This window comes from Triturus cristatus, chromosome 8 (genome assembly GCF_964204655.1).
Source record: "Triturus cristatus chromosome 8, aTriCri1.1, whole genome shotgun sequence".
In the NCBI taxonomy this organism is placed as follows: Eukaryota; Metazoa; Chordata; class Amphibia; order Caudata; family Salamandridae; genus Triturus; species Triturus cristatus.
Genome location: NC_140591.1, coordinates 27,723,540 through 27,740,216, shown reverse-complemented (window position 1 = coordinate 27,740,216; position 16,677 = coordinate 27,723,540). Strand labels below are relative to the sequence as shown.

The 16,677-nt window shown below is 42.7% G+C and overlaps 1 protein-coding gene across 3 annotated transcripts in view; it reads right to left on the bottom strand.

Moving 5' to 3' along the window:
* LOC146799877 (uncharacterized) overlaps positions 1-15,746 on the bottom strand; it is a 217,651-nt gene extending 201,905 nt beyond the window's left edge. Inside the window, exon 1 of one of the 3 annotated variants that reach the window (XM_085620792.1) lies at positions 15,570-15,746. In XM_085620792.1, coding sequence (XP_085476918.1) covers positions 15,570-15,593 — 24 coding nt within the window. In that variant the 5' untranslated portion in view covers positions 15,594-15,746. The remainder of the gene's footprint in view (positions 1-15,569) is intronic. The other 2 variants (XM_085620793.1, XM_085620794.1) reach the window with 2 other exon arrangements.
* Between the last annotated feature and the right edge of the window lie 931 nt (positions 15,747-16,677).

The window sequence follows — 16,677 nt, the reverse complement described above, 5'->3', positions numbered from 1 at the left end:
CTCAACCCACACTCTTCTGGGCGGTCCTCACACTCATACACCAGGACTTCAACCCCGGGGGAACCCCTCTCTCTGCACCTCTGATCTACAGTCGGTAGAGTGTTCCTCCCCTCACTAGGGCTATGGGCCCCTGCGCTAGTTCCCCAATCCACCTCAGGGACACTGCACACCAATGGAACTACCTCATATCCTTGAATCCCCTGGTGTAGATCAACCCCCTCCTTTAAGTCAGGTGCCACATCTCTGGGTGGGTGTACTACACTGTCATCACTACATAACTCAACTTTGCTGCCACCACTGGACCCCACCCTCACTGGTGAATCCAGACAATTAACACTGCGCTCAGGGGATAACCTACCCTCCAGAGCTAACTTCTCCTTTACTGCTATCTGCGCTAGGTTTGCCTCCAGCTGGGCAATCTCCATTAGGAGCCTCTCTAATTCCAGCTGGTGCTTCCTCTCCCCCTGTCTGTCCAACTCCTCCGGGGACCATGAAGGGGATTGGGCACTACCCTGGGCACTAGGCTCAGTAAGGGACTCCCTACCTATGAGATATTCCATAACATTTTCTTCCTCCTCTTCCTCCTCTCCAGAGCCACCCTCAGACCAACTACCCTCTTGGTAGGTGTACTTGGACTCCAAGAATCTCCATCTGTCTTGTTGCCAAAGCCTCAGGGATGTCTGCAAGGATAGCGGAGTCTCCTTCCTACTCACTGCTAAACCTCTCTCCTCACAGAACCCCATTAGCTCCTCTAGACCATAGGTCAACAGATCATCTATGTAAAAGGTAGGTCTCATTTCAGCAAGACCCGTTGTAGCAATAACTGGCAATGACGAATTAAAAAAAGAACATCAAGAAAAATCTCAAAAACATATGTGGTTGCGTTATGGTCTGCACTCACTAATAGTGTACACTATAATTACTGTATGTGATCACAAATGCAAGTCCAGATCCTCACCGCTGACCACCAATGTTAGAAATGGGGGTCTCTAGTTGACAATGGCTGGCCACTGTCCAAGTAGTGACCCTTCATCCTAAGTCAGAGTAAGAGGGCTACACCCTTTGATAACCCCTGCTCAACCCTGTGGTAACGTAGCCTGAGCAGCTAGGCTTATCTCAGAGGCAGTGTGTGAAGCATTTATGACCATACGCAGTAACACAGTGAAGAACACTACAAAAGGGACATCACACAAGTAATTATAGAAAAATAAGAATCTTTATATATAGACTTATCACAAGACCAATAACGATAAAAAGCCACAATACTGCAAAATAGGATTACTCTTAAATGCTGCAAAAATAGTCAAAGTGTGCAAAGAGGAATTCAGTTCAAGGCAGTGGTCTCTGCGACCCTTTTACGTACAAAGTACCTGGATTCTGTAGCAAAACAACCAAAATGTCACAGACGAGCTGTAGCGATGATTTTCCTCATGCGAGACCAGCGATGCGTTGAATCCTTGCCAAAAGGGAGGATGATGCGCTGATCTGCAGATGCGTGTGGGACAAAGCGACAAACTTCTTCACGCTAAGCCGACGATGCGTTGAAATTCTTGCCACAAGGGAGGATGATGCGCCGAACCGGTTGCGTGTGAGACCTTGTTGCGATGAGAAGACTTGGCGCTCCGCGAGGGAGCGACGATCCGGGTGTGATGCGATAAAAATGGTGGACGCACGGCGCCCGCACTGCGATGTCGTGATGCGATGATCTCAATGCGATGATCCATAGTTAGCGAGCACTCGACAGCCCGCAAACGTGCGATGCAATGATCTTTGGGTGTTAGCGAGCGCTTTGTGGCCCGCAAGCGTGCGATGCAATGATCCTTGGTTTGCGAGCGCTCGGCGGCAGCAGTGCGATGATTTTTTGTACGCTCTTCAGCTGCGGCAGCTCGCAAGCGGGCGTTAGCGACGATTTTCAGCACCCTCTTCTCCGTAGTAGAACTAGAGGCCCTGGACCTCACAGGAGCCTCACCTGCAGATAGAAATTCTCGCTGGGAGGAATCAGGAGACTGGTGGGGGAGTCTGATGTGCCTGAGACTCCAGCAGGAGGCTAGCTCTCTTCTAGCCCTTGGGGGATTGCTTTAGCAAGTTGAAATAAAAGTTCTCTTCAAAGTCCTTTTCCTCTTCTTCCAAGTCCAGTGAAAACTACTGCAGGCCAATCCAAGAAACAGCACACAAGGACAGTCACCTCCTGCAGATTCCTTCAGTTACACGGACAGAGGTTCCCCTCGTTGTCCAGGAGCAATACAAATTGTAGGGTAGGTGTTTCAGCACAGAAATTTATACCCCAAAAGTCTTTGTTCTCAGAAGCTACAAGTCACTGAACCCAGCCAGAACCACTTCTGCCCAGTCCTGGAGCACTTTGTTTACCAGGCTGCATCCTTCCTTTCAGAAAGAGGGGGTCTGTCATCAGACGCACAGGAGGTGGAGCCAGCATTCACCTTGCCAGGCACAGGCCAAGGAACTACCCCTCCCCATACTCCAAGTGCAGATCTCTCTATTCAACCCAGGTCTGACTGAGCCTGCCGTGTCCCTCCAAAAACAGACAGCCAATACACATAACAGCAGAGCACACTGGAAGGCAAGAAAATACCTACTTTCTAAAAGTGGTATTTTCAAACACAGAATATAAAAATAAACTTCACTAAAATATGTATTTTAATATTCGGAGCTCAGGCATACAAAATTCGTTTTTCTACCATGTTCTTTGGGTCAGTTAGGACTATAGAATGTAATAGTCAAACTGCCCATTCTGGCCTATGGAGAACAGGTAGCCTTACAGTAGTGAAAAACGAAATTGGGTGTAATTCACTACCAGAACATGCTACAAACACCAAGGCATGTCCTACCTTACACATACAATGCACCCTACCATAGGGGGGACTTACATGATGCCAAGGGAAGGTTCAGTGTCTGGGAAGTGGGTGCACTTCACAGCCAGGATGGCAGTTCTGGACTGCACACAGACTCTGCAGTGGCAGGTCTGAGACACCCTTTACAAGCTGCTTCTGTGGGTGGCGCAAACCAGCGCTGCAGGCCCACCAGCAGCATTCGGATTACCAGCCTGGGCACACACAGGCCACACTACTAGGGGCTAACAGGTAAACCAAAAAAGCCAATCAGGGATATACCAATGCAGAGTCATATTTACCAAGGGAGAGCATATGCACTTTAGAACTGATCAGCAGTGGTAAAGTGCCCAGAGTCATAAAACCAACAACAACAGGTCAGAAAAAATACAAGAGGCAGGCAAAATGTTTAGGGATGACCCTGCAAGAAGGGCCATTTCCAACACATTTGTGCCAACGTTTTTACCTGTAACTTCTTCTAAGTATGACAGATTGTTTTAAAGCAATATACCGTTACATCCGCCGGACCCTTCTGGTTGTGGGAATATATAGGACTTGTAGGTTCACCAAAAACCTGAGGAACCCAGAGGCAATAACTGAGCTGCGTCTTATGCCTGCGACAGGAAACAAGGCAAAACGCAACATGGGCACACCACATTTTTACAGTGAAAACGGACCCTTTTTTCAAAGTGCCTAGCTGTGGATTTTGAACCCTACCTCTGCCAGCACCTAGGGAAACCTAGCAAACCTATACATTTTTTAATACTAGACACACAGGAGAATCCAGGAGGTGATGACGTGTGTGGCTCTTACCAGGTTCAGTTACCCAGAATCCCTTGTAAACCTCAAACTGTCACAAAAACACATTTCCCTCACATTTCTGTTATAGAAAGATTTGGAATCTGTGTGGATCCACAAAATTCCACCCACCCCGCGTTCCCAAAAGTCTCCCGATATAAATGGTACCTCACTTGTGTGGGTGGGCCAAGTGCCCACGGCAGGGAAGGGCCCAAAACGCATTGTGGAGACATCAAAAGTGCCCATCACAAAACGACCTGGTTTTGCAATGTATTTATTTAAGGACACAATCAATGTGATATATCTAAACCTTTCCAGCTTGCCTGATCAGGCATGTGGGGTTCTAAGTATTGGCACTCTTTACTCCCATGGCACTTCCAGTTTTGAAAAAAATTGCAATTTATCCCTTGAGTCAATACAGAAAGCGCTTGCCTCAGCCAAATCTGGCTTCCCTCTTGAACTCTGTACAGTCCCCCTAGAATCTATACGGTTCATTCCAATCAGCTTGCCCCAGTGATCTGCTCTTTATTCAACCTTTCAGTTTACAGTGGAAAAATACCATTGGCATGGAAAGGGGTACGGGTGATATGGATTCAGAAAAAAGACAATGTGGCACCCACAAACCCAACCAACTATCAACCTATCTCGCTGCTTCCATAGCCGGGCAAGCTATTGGAGGGACAAGTAAACCAACAACTCATGTAATATCTTAAGGCGAACAAACTTCTGGATCCGTCACAACCTGGGTTCCGATCTCCACATAGCACAGAGAGTACTGTGCTGGCGGTTACTGACCACATCAGGCTCTCCCTTGATGTGAAAGAGTCTTCTATGCTCGTGCTGTTGGACTTCTCCGCAGCATTTTATACTGTCTCTCAATCTAAGCTGCTCTTAAGACTGCTGGAGATTGGCATATACGGGACTGTCGTACATTGGTTTGGTGACTTTCTTATCAACAGAACCCACACAATTGCTCTTGGTTCTTATAAATCATGCATCATGCCATTGGATAAGGGGGTGCCCAAGGGCTCGTGCCTGAGCCCTACTCTTTTTAATGTATATGTTACCCCCTTGGCAAAGAGCGCCAAAGCCGTTGGCTTTGAAATACGATGTTATGCAGACAACACGCAGTTACTAATCTCCTTTGACAGAGACTAGGCCAAAGTGAAAGATATCTTCTCTGCCGGAATAAAAGCTATCGCTGCTTGGATGTCAGAGAATTACCTCCGGCTGAATGCTGATAAAAGAGAGATCATGCTGATTGTTAAGGTCTGACAGTTCTCGGTCCCTAAGTGGTGGCCAACAGAACTAGGAATGGTCTGACTCCTAAAGAAGGAGTAAAGAACTTAGGCATTTGTCTTAATCAATCGCTCACTATGAAAGATCAGGTCCTGTTGATTACAGGTGCCTGTTTTCACATGATGCGCCTGCTGTGGAGAGCCTTACATTTTCTTCCACTCTCAGCGAGGAAAACCCTGGCCCAAGCTCTGGTACTTAGCCGACTGGATTATGGTAATGCCCTTGTAGCCTCAGCAAATGAGACATTGCTATCCAAGTTGCAAGTCGTTCAGAATACGGCAGCCCATCTCATTTGCAATCTACTTCCCGGGATGGCGTCTTTTCCTCTACTATGCTCACTGCATTGGCTACCGTCCAGAAAATCATTATTTTCAAAATCTGTTGTCTGACTCACACAGCTCTGATTGGGAAAGGCCCAAATTATCTGTTAAAATCATCTCTCACTACCCAATCTGACTTTTACGATCTTACTACAAAGCACTACTTACCATTCCATGGGTGAGAAAATCCAGCACTGGGGCAGGTCCTACTCATATCTTGCCCCACTTTACTGGAATGAGTTGCCATTACTTGTTCACATGTGCACTCATCATTTTAAGTTTAGCAAATTACTTTAAACAGTGCTATTTAAATTCCTAGCTTTCTGTTGGCCTGAATCCTGCCAGGTGCTGAGATACCCCTCATGGGGTGATTCACGCACATTATAAATAAAATTAATAATAATAATAATTTTCCTTCTAGCTCGGACTCTGCATCCAGATACAGATCTTCTCTTAGGAAGAGACCCACGAGATCTCAGGATCCTCAGGACCAGCTTTCCTCTGAGGAAATAGTCAAGGAAGTCTTGCTTCAGATTTTGGGGGATCTTAAAGTAGTGGCAAAAAAAGATGGACAAGAAAAGATCGGATTCCTCTTCCTCCAGTTCTCAAGGAGAAGATGAAGGGGATACTTCTCTTCCATCATCGCTTAGGCAAATATGATATGCTACCCTAGATCCTGTCTAGAGTCCGTTTGAAAATAGGGTTTGCACCTTTGGAGTTGCCATCTACTTCAACAGAACCAGTTTTGAGACATCTCACTCTACTTTATTAGCTATTCATTGCCATGTGGCGGATGTGGTTTTGAGAGAGGGGAAAGCCCCTGACAGAACTGTTGCGCCTAAGCTCTACCCTCTAGAAGATGCTAAGACATTCCTGATCTCTTTTTCATTGGGTTCTTTTGGTGCCAGCCTCGTGGGTCATAGGTTAATGGCTAAGGAGAATACAATTAAAGATGCATTTGATAAGAAAATTTATTTACTCCTGTGAAAATGTTATTCAGGATCCAACTTGGCAAGGCGTGCAGAAATGTATCTGTCACCTGATTTTAATAAACTATTTAAAGCTTTTCAGGAGCGAGAGGAATGTTCTGATTTGATTGAAAACCTTGCCAGATATATCTTTTGATGTGGTGAGGGCATTATCATTTCGAAGGGTGCTACTGTGGCACCATAAAGGAATGTTTTTCTCAAAGACTGGCATACTGATTATGCTCAGAAGAATGCAGAACTTTGTGTGCCTTTTGAAGGTGGTAAGCACTTTGGACCGAAGTTGGATGAGAAACAGCACAGAATGTTCAAGGAGTACGAGCCCTCTTCTTTTCGGCAATCTCAGTCATCATCATCCGTCTCTTCCCACTTTAAATCTTCCAAATCATTTCACCAACCTTCAATGCGTCAATATGCTCAAGGTCAAAGACGACAGAAAGGCAAACACTTCAAACGTCAAAACGAAGGGAAGCTATGGAGGATTGGAACTGATGTAGAAATGTCTACAGACTCATGGCCTTCTCCTCAACTATGGGAAATTTCAGTTAGTTCCATCCCAATAAAGGACCTTTATTGGAGCCCTCTTCTGAACTCAGGAGGGCATGGTCTATTTCCATCAAGACAGAGCTGTGAGGTTGAGACACATTTTGACACAGCTGTTATCAAGAGACAAAGCACAGTGAGATTATGGATGAAAGTCCAAGGGCACATGGCACTGCGTGTTGTCCTGGTGCCTCGTGTGAGGTTGCATATGAGACTACTGTTATCTCATCTTCTCAAGTTTTGGAATCCTGCCGCCATGGAGTACCAGGCAGATGTTCTGGTGACATCGCAGATTTGGTGTCAACTTCAAGGTAAATAGACAAAATATCGAGAGAAAAAAATAAATAGAATGGACGTAATATCGAATGGACATAATATAGTTGTTAAAAATATCGAAATGCAGGTAAGTAATATCGAAGTATATAATAGAGGCATTAAAAAATATCGAATTTTTATTAATATCAAATCTTTTTAAAGTGTTTTGTATGTTAGTATATGTGTTAAAAGTGTATATTAGTTTTTGTAATGCATGTTTAATTTTTTTTAAATAATGAATTTTATGTAATTACATTTTAGCGAAATTTAATTCCGTAGCGGGTTGTGGGTTTATAGGGGAATAGGGTGGGAAGTAATTAAATTACAGTAAGGTACATAATTTTTAGGAATTAGTAATTATTTTTAATTTAATTTTGCGTTTTAGTTCTGTAGCGGGTTGTGAGTTTATAGGGGAATAGGGTGGGAAGTAATTTAATTGTAATTAAGTAAATATTTTTATTTTTTGGTATTGATAATTAAATTTATTAATTATTAATTGGTAATTAATGTGTATTATATTGGTAATTAATTTGTATTAATTGATTAATTGATATTAATGTATTATTTGTAGCGGGTTGTGGGTTTATAGGGGAATATGGTGGGAAGTAATTTAATTGTAATTAAGTAAATATTTTTATTTATTGGTATTGATAATTAAATTTACTAATTATTAATTGGTAATTAATTTGTATTAATTGGTAATTAATTTGTATTAATTGATTAATTGATATTAATTTATTATTTGTAGTGGGTTGTGGGTTTATAGGGGAATATGGTGGGAAGTAATTTAATTGTAATTAATTAATTATTGAAAATATTTTTGTGTATTGATAATTAATTTACTGTTAATTATTAATTGGTATTTTTGTATTATTTATAAATTTTTGGTATTGAAAATTAATTGGTTAAATATTAATTGGTAATTAATTTGTATTCATTGGTAATTAATTTGTATTAATTGATAATTATGTTAATTGTATTAATTTATTATTTGTAGCGGGTTGTGGGTTTATAGGGAATATGGTGGGAAGTAATTTAATTGTAAATAATTATTGAAATTATTTTTGTGGAGTGATAATTTACAATTAATTGGTATTATTTTTATTTAATAATTGTTGGTATTGAAAATTAATTGACTGTTAATTATTAACAGGTAATACATTTTTTTAAAAATATGTATTGGTATTTATAATTAATTATTAAATATTTTGTAGTTGGTAATTAATTTTAAGAAATTTTTTATTGGGATTGATAATTTATTTTTTAATAAAATATTAATTATTTTCCCTACTGTTGCACTCACTGGAGTGGGGATAGTAATTTTTACCCCTACGCTATCTGACGCTTTCCCTACTGTTGCATTCACTGGAGTGGTAATAGTAAATTTTACCCCAACGCTATCCAACGCTTTCCCTACTGTTGCACTCACGGGAGTGGGAATAGTAAATTTTACCCTCCCGCTATCCAACGCTTTCCCTACTGTTGCACTCTCTGGAGTGGGAATAGTAATTTTTACCCCCATGCTATCCAACGCTTTCCCTACTGTTGCACTCACTGGAGCGGTAATAGTAAATTTTACCCTCCCGCTATCCTACGCTAAAAATATTGATTATTTTTTATTAATATTACGTTAATATATATACGCATTAAAATATAAAAATGTATGTTTATTTTTTTTTAACTTACATTATTATTTTTAAGGTTATTTAAGTATTTTTAAGTATGTTTTAGTTAATTATATTTATTATTTTATTATTTTTTTTACATTACTTTTAAGACCTTTAAAAAATTCGATATTTTGACTAACTATATTTTTTACAACGATGTTTTTGATTCGATATTTTTGTACTTACCTGTTGTAGAAAGGAATTCGATATTTTTGCATTCTATATTTTGTCCACGATATTTTGGCAGGTCGATATTTTGGCATTCTATATTATGTCAGTGATCCCAACTTCCATGGTGGTTAAAAAGAAAAAAAAAAGACACGCCTCTACTCAGGGAGTTTCCACTGAATGCAAGTACTCCTGTTGACCCAACGACAGATGCCAATCTGTTGAGGAGGGTGCTACTCTGGTGCCGATTCCGATCCGGGTCGGAAATTACTCCGACCAAGCCGGATCCGGAGTGTTTTCCGACCGAGCCAGAGTCCTGCATTCCGACCGAGCGCGTACGATGCAGCCGTATGCTGCCAGACTCAGTTCGGTCGGACTCCCATAGAAGCCAATGGGAGCCGGTCGTATGACACGTACATGGGTTCCTATTGACTGAATGGGTACATCTCGCGCAAGGGCACCCCCTACAGTGGGTACGCGTTGGTGCCATCCGCACCGTACATGCCTGTGTTGGGGGGACCCTTTGGTCTACCCCTGTGTCCGAGTCGTAGGGCTGTGGGTGACAGGGGGTCCGACGCGGACCCCCAAAGTCAACCACCCGGACCTTTTGCGAGCCGGGCACTCTGGCTCGCACAGGCTGTCTGATGCGTGCATCGTACTGGCTCGGTCGCAAATCGCATCCATTGCACGCCACGGTTAGCTTCCGACCGAAACGTACGGAGCGGTTTGGACCCGGGAACGACTTGGTCGGTGAATTTCACGTAGCTCGCATCGTACTTGCTCGCTCGTATAGCTGTACGAGTTGGGCGGAAAACACGCGTACGGCTCGTAGTTTTTGCGGCCGGATCGCGTTCGGTGCCCTTCCGACCCGGATCGGAATCTGCCCCTCTGTAGGAGCTCTCCGCACAAGGTCTGTGGTCATGGACTTAGAAGAGGCAATCATCCAACTGGAGGGAGCTTTCTGCAATCTGGGAAGCTCTGCAGTTTTTCAAACATCATCTACTAAATCATCATATATTGGTGAGGACAGACAAAGTGTAGTGATAGCCTAAATGAATAGACGAGGAGGGGGGTCAAAGTTCTCCTCTCTGAACCGGATTGCTTTGAAGATAGGGAATTGGCCAGAACATTTTCTCCTACCTCTGGAAGCATCATACAGCCAAGGAGAAGAAAATATATGTGAAAGCTCGCTCCGCAGAAACTTTTGGACATCATGAATTCTCAGTCTGAAAAAGACAATGTTCCAGGAAATATGTCACAGGTTTAGGGAGCCTTACCTGGACCTGTTTGCTTCACCAGAGAACACACAGGTAAAAAGGTTTTAATCCCATACCAACTTGGGAAACATGGGGAGTCAAAGCGTTGTCCATTCCATGGCCTCAGATGCGCCTTTATGCCTTTCCCCTTTCCTCTGATTCCCAAGTTGTGAAAGATTCAGAGGGAGGGAGCAGAAGTCATAGTAGTGTTACCTTTCTAGCTCAGGAGTCCTTGGTTCCCTCTACATCTGTCAATGAAGTACGAGATACACGTTTTGGTGACATCTCAGATTTTGCCTCACTTCAAAAGTGGTTAAAAAACATGTCTCTTCTCCCAAGTCCTCTTCTTGTCTTAATGAGAGATGGCAGTCTGTTGAGGTGGGGTGCTGCCTCACTGGATAATTCCTCTCTTACCACATCCTTTAATATCTCTTGGGTCTCTCCCTCTGACTCTTCTATCACCCAAGGTGGTCTGGAGCAAGGCTGTGTCCTCGGTCCCCTGCTTTTTAATCTATATACAGCGGATCTGGGCAAAGCCCTGGTGAACTGCAATTTTGCCCCTCCCCGATTAGGCCACACAACTCTACACATTTTTCCATATACTGACGACCTTGTAATAATGGATCCCACTAAAGTGGGCTTACAGCGAGCACTGAACAGTCTACACACGTAAAATTAAAAGAACCTCCTCATGATCAATCAGGACAATACCAAGATACTAATCTTCGGGCGCTATAAAAACAAGAAACACCTTTCATGTTGCATGGGGACCAAGATCAACAACACTGCATCCAAATATAACTACCCGAGTGCTTGATTCTCCGAGTCCTCCCAGCCCTCGATCCACAAAGGCTCGTTAAAAAAGAAATTCACTGCCATCATTTATGGTCTAGCCTACCTCAACAAGAAACTTAATAGCCCTTCAGCGGTTCCAATTCTTAAAGCCATAGAGCAAGGCTCTCCAACCTTTTCTACGGTGAGAGCTACTTCTGTTCAATGAAAATAATCCTGAGTTACTTATAACTTTGATCATCAGTAGTGACAACATCCAATACAACCACAATAGTGACCACACCTTTCAGGATCAAAGTAGCGACCCCCCAGGTGTATATCACAAATTAAACTATACATACCTATATATAATTTATTTCACAATGTTGTGGTTGTCAATATTCTGAATACCTGGATATATTATGATAGAACTCCGACCACCCCTAAGCATAGGATGTTATCAGTAAAAAAAATCCCCCACATGAAAAGAATGCCTGGGATAATCTGTATTGGCCTGCCATTTAGAGACTCATTTTTAACGCTTTAAGATCACTATTCGATATCATATGGGCTTATCACGGATGTCCGACACTATTCATGTGTGCAGTCTTACACTGGTTGTAAACGGGTGTCACTATGCCATGTACTTATAGGTCCATGTATCGTTCTATGATATCTGGTTCATTGTTATGTAAAATCAATAAAAACAATTTGGAGAAAAAAAATCCCCCACATGACTAATAAAACAACAGCATCAAGTGCCCACTGGCACAAAAGAAATACAAACAGCTATAAATCTCTCCAAACACACATGACTTGTAATTCAAAAAGCAGTTTTGTGTTTTCATTTTTCCCCCAAATATCAGCATACTACTCTCTCAAATCACGCAGTTGTCTATCAAATATGCCCTTTTCATTTGAAGTAAAACGCTCCAAGAACATCTTGTGTTTTTCTCACACACACACTGTATGACTGATAGAGCAGGGTTTGCAAAATCACAAATCCCTGTGTGACTTTGTAACTAGAGAGAGGAGACAGGTGATTATATATTTCAAATTCTGCAGCTTGTCACACTATCCAGTCTGGAGACGTATACTGCTTTCTTCTTCAATGTGGCAAAACCCTCTGAATTACATAATGTGCTGGGCTGCACCCTAGGGAGCTACTTCCAGGGTACCACGAGAAACTAGAAGCTCCTAAGCTACCCGTTGGAGACCCCTGCCATAGAAATTCCTTCTCCCAGCACTACAATATGGACATCGGGCCTTTCCTGGAGCCTACTCCGTCAGACTAGAGACCGCACAGTGGTCAGGTTACAAGAAAATATTTCAACTCTCAAGGTACCTTCGCAGATCTAGAATCCAGCTGGAATTCGGCCTGTCAATGCAAAAGCTAACCTGCGAATCGGACATCCTGAAGTACTATATACAGATACTGAAAGCGCCAAAGAACTCACTAAAGGGTTGTCTGAGAGCTTAATTCGAGAGTACAGGGAGCCCATGGCACAGGCAGCTACAAGAGGTACTTCAATCTTTTCAAATCGAAGATCCAGCACCATCTATTGACTTCCTTTCCTGCAAGATTCTGCCTCTCTAAAATCATCATTGATTCTACTCCCCTTAAACTCCTCTTGCTTGGTCACGAGACCTCAGCCTCATCTCTCAAAAGACCATCAGTAGCCGAGTGCGCAAATGCATCATGTGCATGCGCCTGCTGGTTTCAACCAGCAACCAGATTTCAACCAGGCATGGGCTAATCGGGTAACAATGGGGCATGCAGACTATGTAACATCAAGCGGTAATTTGGACTACACCTTCTGTGCTGCTGCCCATCTCTGGATGCCGCAAGGAGGGCCTTACTTAATCCAACCTTCCTGCTGTAAGCGTCGAGTACATGCCTGGAGACCTCTGCGGTATGTTTCTCCCACTCTGACGCAAGTTCCCTATCGAGGTGCGGGAAGTCCAAAAAGCTTAAAAGCTCAGCTTCAAACCCGATTCACCAACTTCCATGGCTTCTAACAGCTTCAAAAACTCATAAATATTGGACCACATGAAACACCTAGCCATACGGGGTGGACAATAGCCCTCTTGTCGAAATGACTGTCAATTAGTACTTAACTACTCTGCCCTGGGTGATATACGTCTGTTTTAGCTCATACAGCATCTTAATCAATTTCCTTATTATTTAATTTCACTTTCTTGGGAACCTGTAGAAAAAAAAAACACTCCATAACTGTTAACTGTACTAAGAAATTTGCCAATATCCAGTAGCACATAACTACACACCACCCACTAGTCTAATGCTGCTCTGGCTAACTCCTATCCATGCCCCAGAATAACGTTCTCCACCTTTGCAATGTTATCACCTTGTCTCAGGATATTATAACTGTTGTTTTAGTCTTCTAGTATTTTTTTTATTGCAACCAATCCTTTACATCCCTGGGTGACTTGACATTTTATAAATTATTTTCTAGCATATTGAACTGCATTCCTCAGTAAAAGGGTCTTCAATGGGTACTGTACCGACAATGTAACAATAAATAATCCTTTTCTAATGGTTTTTATTAACTAAAAATAAAATTTGACAATTACTCCTTTGTCTCTTTCGAGCTAGAAATCGAAAAAGAAGGGTTGAGGAAGAAAGGGGCTCTCGAGCACTTGGCGTTGGTCACGCAACAGTCTAGGTTTCATGTTATTCAAGGCACTGGAACATTTTTCAAAAACGACGTGATGATCTGCACTCTTACTCTACCTGTGAAATTGGAAGGGTTTTATAATTCCTCCTTGATGGGTTTCATAAAGGCCTTTCAGTCGCTATATTAAGAGCACAAGTGGCTGCTATTTAGTCCTTTCGTAGTCCGTTGGGGAATATCCTGATTATTACATTTTGACGTTTCGACTTCATAAGAGTTTTGCTCTCTTCAGACCTGTGACTCGATCCTTTTCTCCTCCATGGGATCTTCTGTTAGTTCTCACTTCTTTACAAGGGTTTCCTTTTGGACCTCTTTGTATGGTGGAGTCAAAGTGTTTGACCTCCTCTGCTAGATGGCTGGGGGAACTCGGAGCCTTGTTGTGTAAATCTCCAGGTTTACACATATTGGAAGATGGTATAGTTTTGGGAACTGATCCATCTTTTTTTTTTTACTAAAATCCCTACCTTGGCTCATGGGGAACAAAAAATGTGTTCCCTCTTTTTTTTCTCATCCTTCTTTAGAGGATGAGAGGTTGCTGTATTTACTGGATGTAAAGTGAGCCCTTTTGATTTATTTTAATCACTCTCTCTCTTTCAGGAAGTCTGACAGTTTGTTTGCTATCTTCGGTAGGATTAACCAGGGTAGCAAAGCTTTTAGTACTACCGTTAGTAGATGGATTCTGGAAGCTACTTCTGTTGCAACTGAGGCTGCCAACCGGTAACCCTCCTTCTGGAATTCCCGGATGATCGACAAGAGGCATGGTTGAGTTTTGGGCCAATTTCAAGGGTTTTATGGAGATTTACTGTGCTGGCACTTGGGTTACTCCTCATACTTTTATGCACAGCCACAGGATCCAGGGTGTGGGGACAAATTATTTTGGTCACAAAGTTTTGGTATCAGTATTGGATATTTGAAGTCTCATACTGTTTTGATTTTTTTGAATTTGTTCTGTATTGAACAAATGAACATTCTAAGCAACCATAATGAGTGTTGGGATTCTTCGGTCAGTCTATGCTTTGGTATTCTTCATGAGCAGATGACTGGGACGATAGGGATAATGCCCCAGCTACTTACCAGTAATCTTAATTATCCTTCGTCCTCATCGTTACGGCCTCCCTCCCTGGTTCGACTTGCATTTGATAAATTGGCTTATCTGGAAGAGGAATGGGATTGGCCAGATCTTCTGCCACCTAATATGGGTGGGACATGATCAAGTCCAATCCTAGTTCCTGGATTTGGTTCTGTCCACGTGGTAAGTTCACCTCGTGAGTAAATGATTGTGACTGGGACTAAGGATAATGAAGATTACAAGTAAGTAACAAGGGCAATACGCTCGGGTCAAATTTTCTAAAACAAAAAAAAACCGCCGAAGGCGTTAGTATAACTTCAGATGCGTGAGAACACTTGACAGGGATATTTGTTAAGGGCCCTTGAATTGGCCCTTAAATGTCCACGCTCGTGGAAAGCTTTAGTCCTGCTTCTATTGATGACCGGTCCTAGGCCGGGTTTGAATATCTGGTTACCCTCCTATCATATTTATATGCATTTTTATATAGCGCGGACTTTGCTCAAATGTGTCAGAGCGCTTTACAATAGAACCAAGTACGTTACATGAGGAGATTTACATACTTACACGTGACAGATACAAACGGGATAGTTGAAAAAGTAAAATAAAATAAGAGGTGGCAATCACAAAAAAGAAATCACAAACATTTGGTTAGTACAGGTATAGAATACATGTTTACAACGTTGGGCTTAGGTGAAGGCCAAGCGGCCTTGAGGGGCATGGAAAGGGATGTATCAATTCTGGAAGTGTCTTTGGAAGAGAAGAGATTGGAGGTCTGTACATAGTTTTGTGACTGTTTTATAAATCCAGGCACGGGGGCTGTGTGCACACTCTTACTCACTGTTTCCGAGCCCCGGCGCGACATTCCTATACAGGTGGGATCTGAGCTGTCACTGGACGCAGAGGTCGCACCTCTCTCTATATATCCTGTAAACGTCGCAGCAACGACATCAACTGAAACAAAAGCCCCAGCGCCCTCCCCTCAGAGACTGCCCTCTCCCGCCCAACGGAACGGAGTGAAATGCGCAGGCGCAAAGATATGACGCCTCTCTGAGCATGCGCAGAGGTGTCGCGACCACCATCCATTCATATCATTTGCGCATGTGCAGGGATCGTGACGGGAAGAGATGACCACGCTCTCTAGCACATGCCGTGAGGAAAAGACCTAACTCCTCCACGGCGCATGCTCAGCGAAAGACACCACTCTACTGCGCATGCTCTGCTCATAGTGTGGAGCGAGTGCTTTGTGCGGTCGGTTTCTGTTGAGTGCCAGCGTTTATACTTTTCATCGCGCACGATAAAACTGAAAAGAAAAAAAAATTCATGTAAAACATTTATTACTATTTTATCAATACTCAAAGCAACCCTGTAACCTTTCTTTTGCCTGCTTTAATCAATGTCCTACCAATGTAAATGAAAACACATTAAGAAAGTGACTGTGTATTCCCAGTTCCTGGGAGTCCCACAAGCTTCTGATGTGGATTCCTAATACAGTCACTAGAAAAAGCCCCAAGGCCCTTATTTACAGCTTTAGAAATAACGAAGGAAGCTTCATCCTGTAACAAACATTAAATGAAGGCAGATTCATCATCAAAAATAGCACACCCTGTGCGGTGGGGGAGGTGTGTTGTATGTTCTTTGTTTAGTTTTCTTTTTGCTCTGATTCTATTGTAATGCCCTTTCAGTTCTCCTCTGTATGTGGAAAAATGTCAAAGTCATGATGATGTATATTGATGCTACGGAAGTCTCTGGGGCACAGAGCTCTGCCTTTTACGTGTTTTTTGACAAATAAAAAATGTTCTAAAAAAAAAAAATAGCACACCCTCACTGGTGTCGAGAGCCATCCGGGCTCTCCCCTAAAATGTTGCTCAACATTTGGAAAGACCAATCAGAATTCTAAAAGCAATTTTTAAGAGTTCTGTCGTGTGGTCAGATGGTAACCAAGTAGT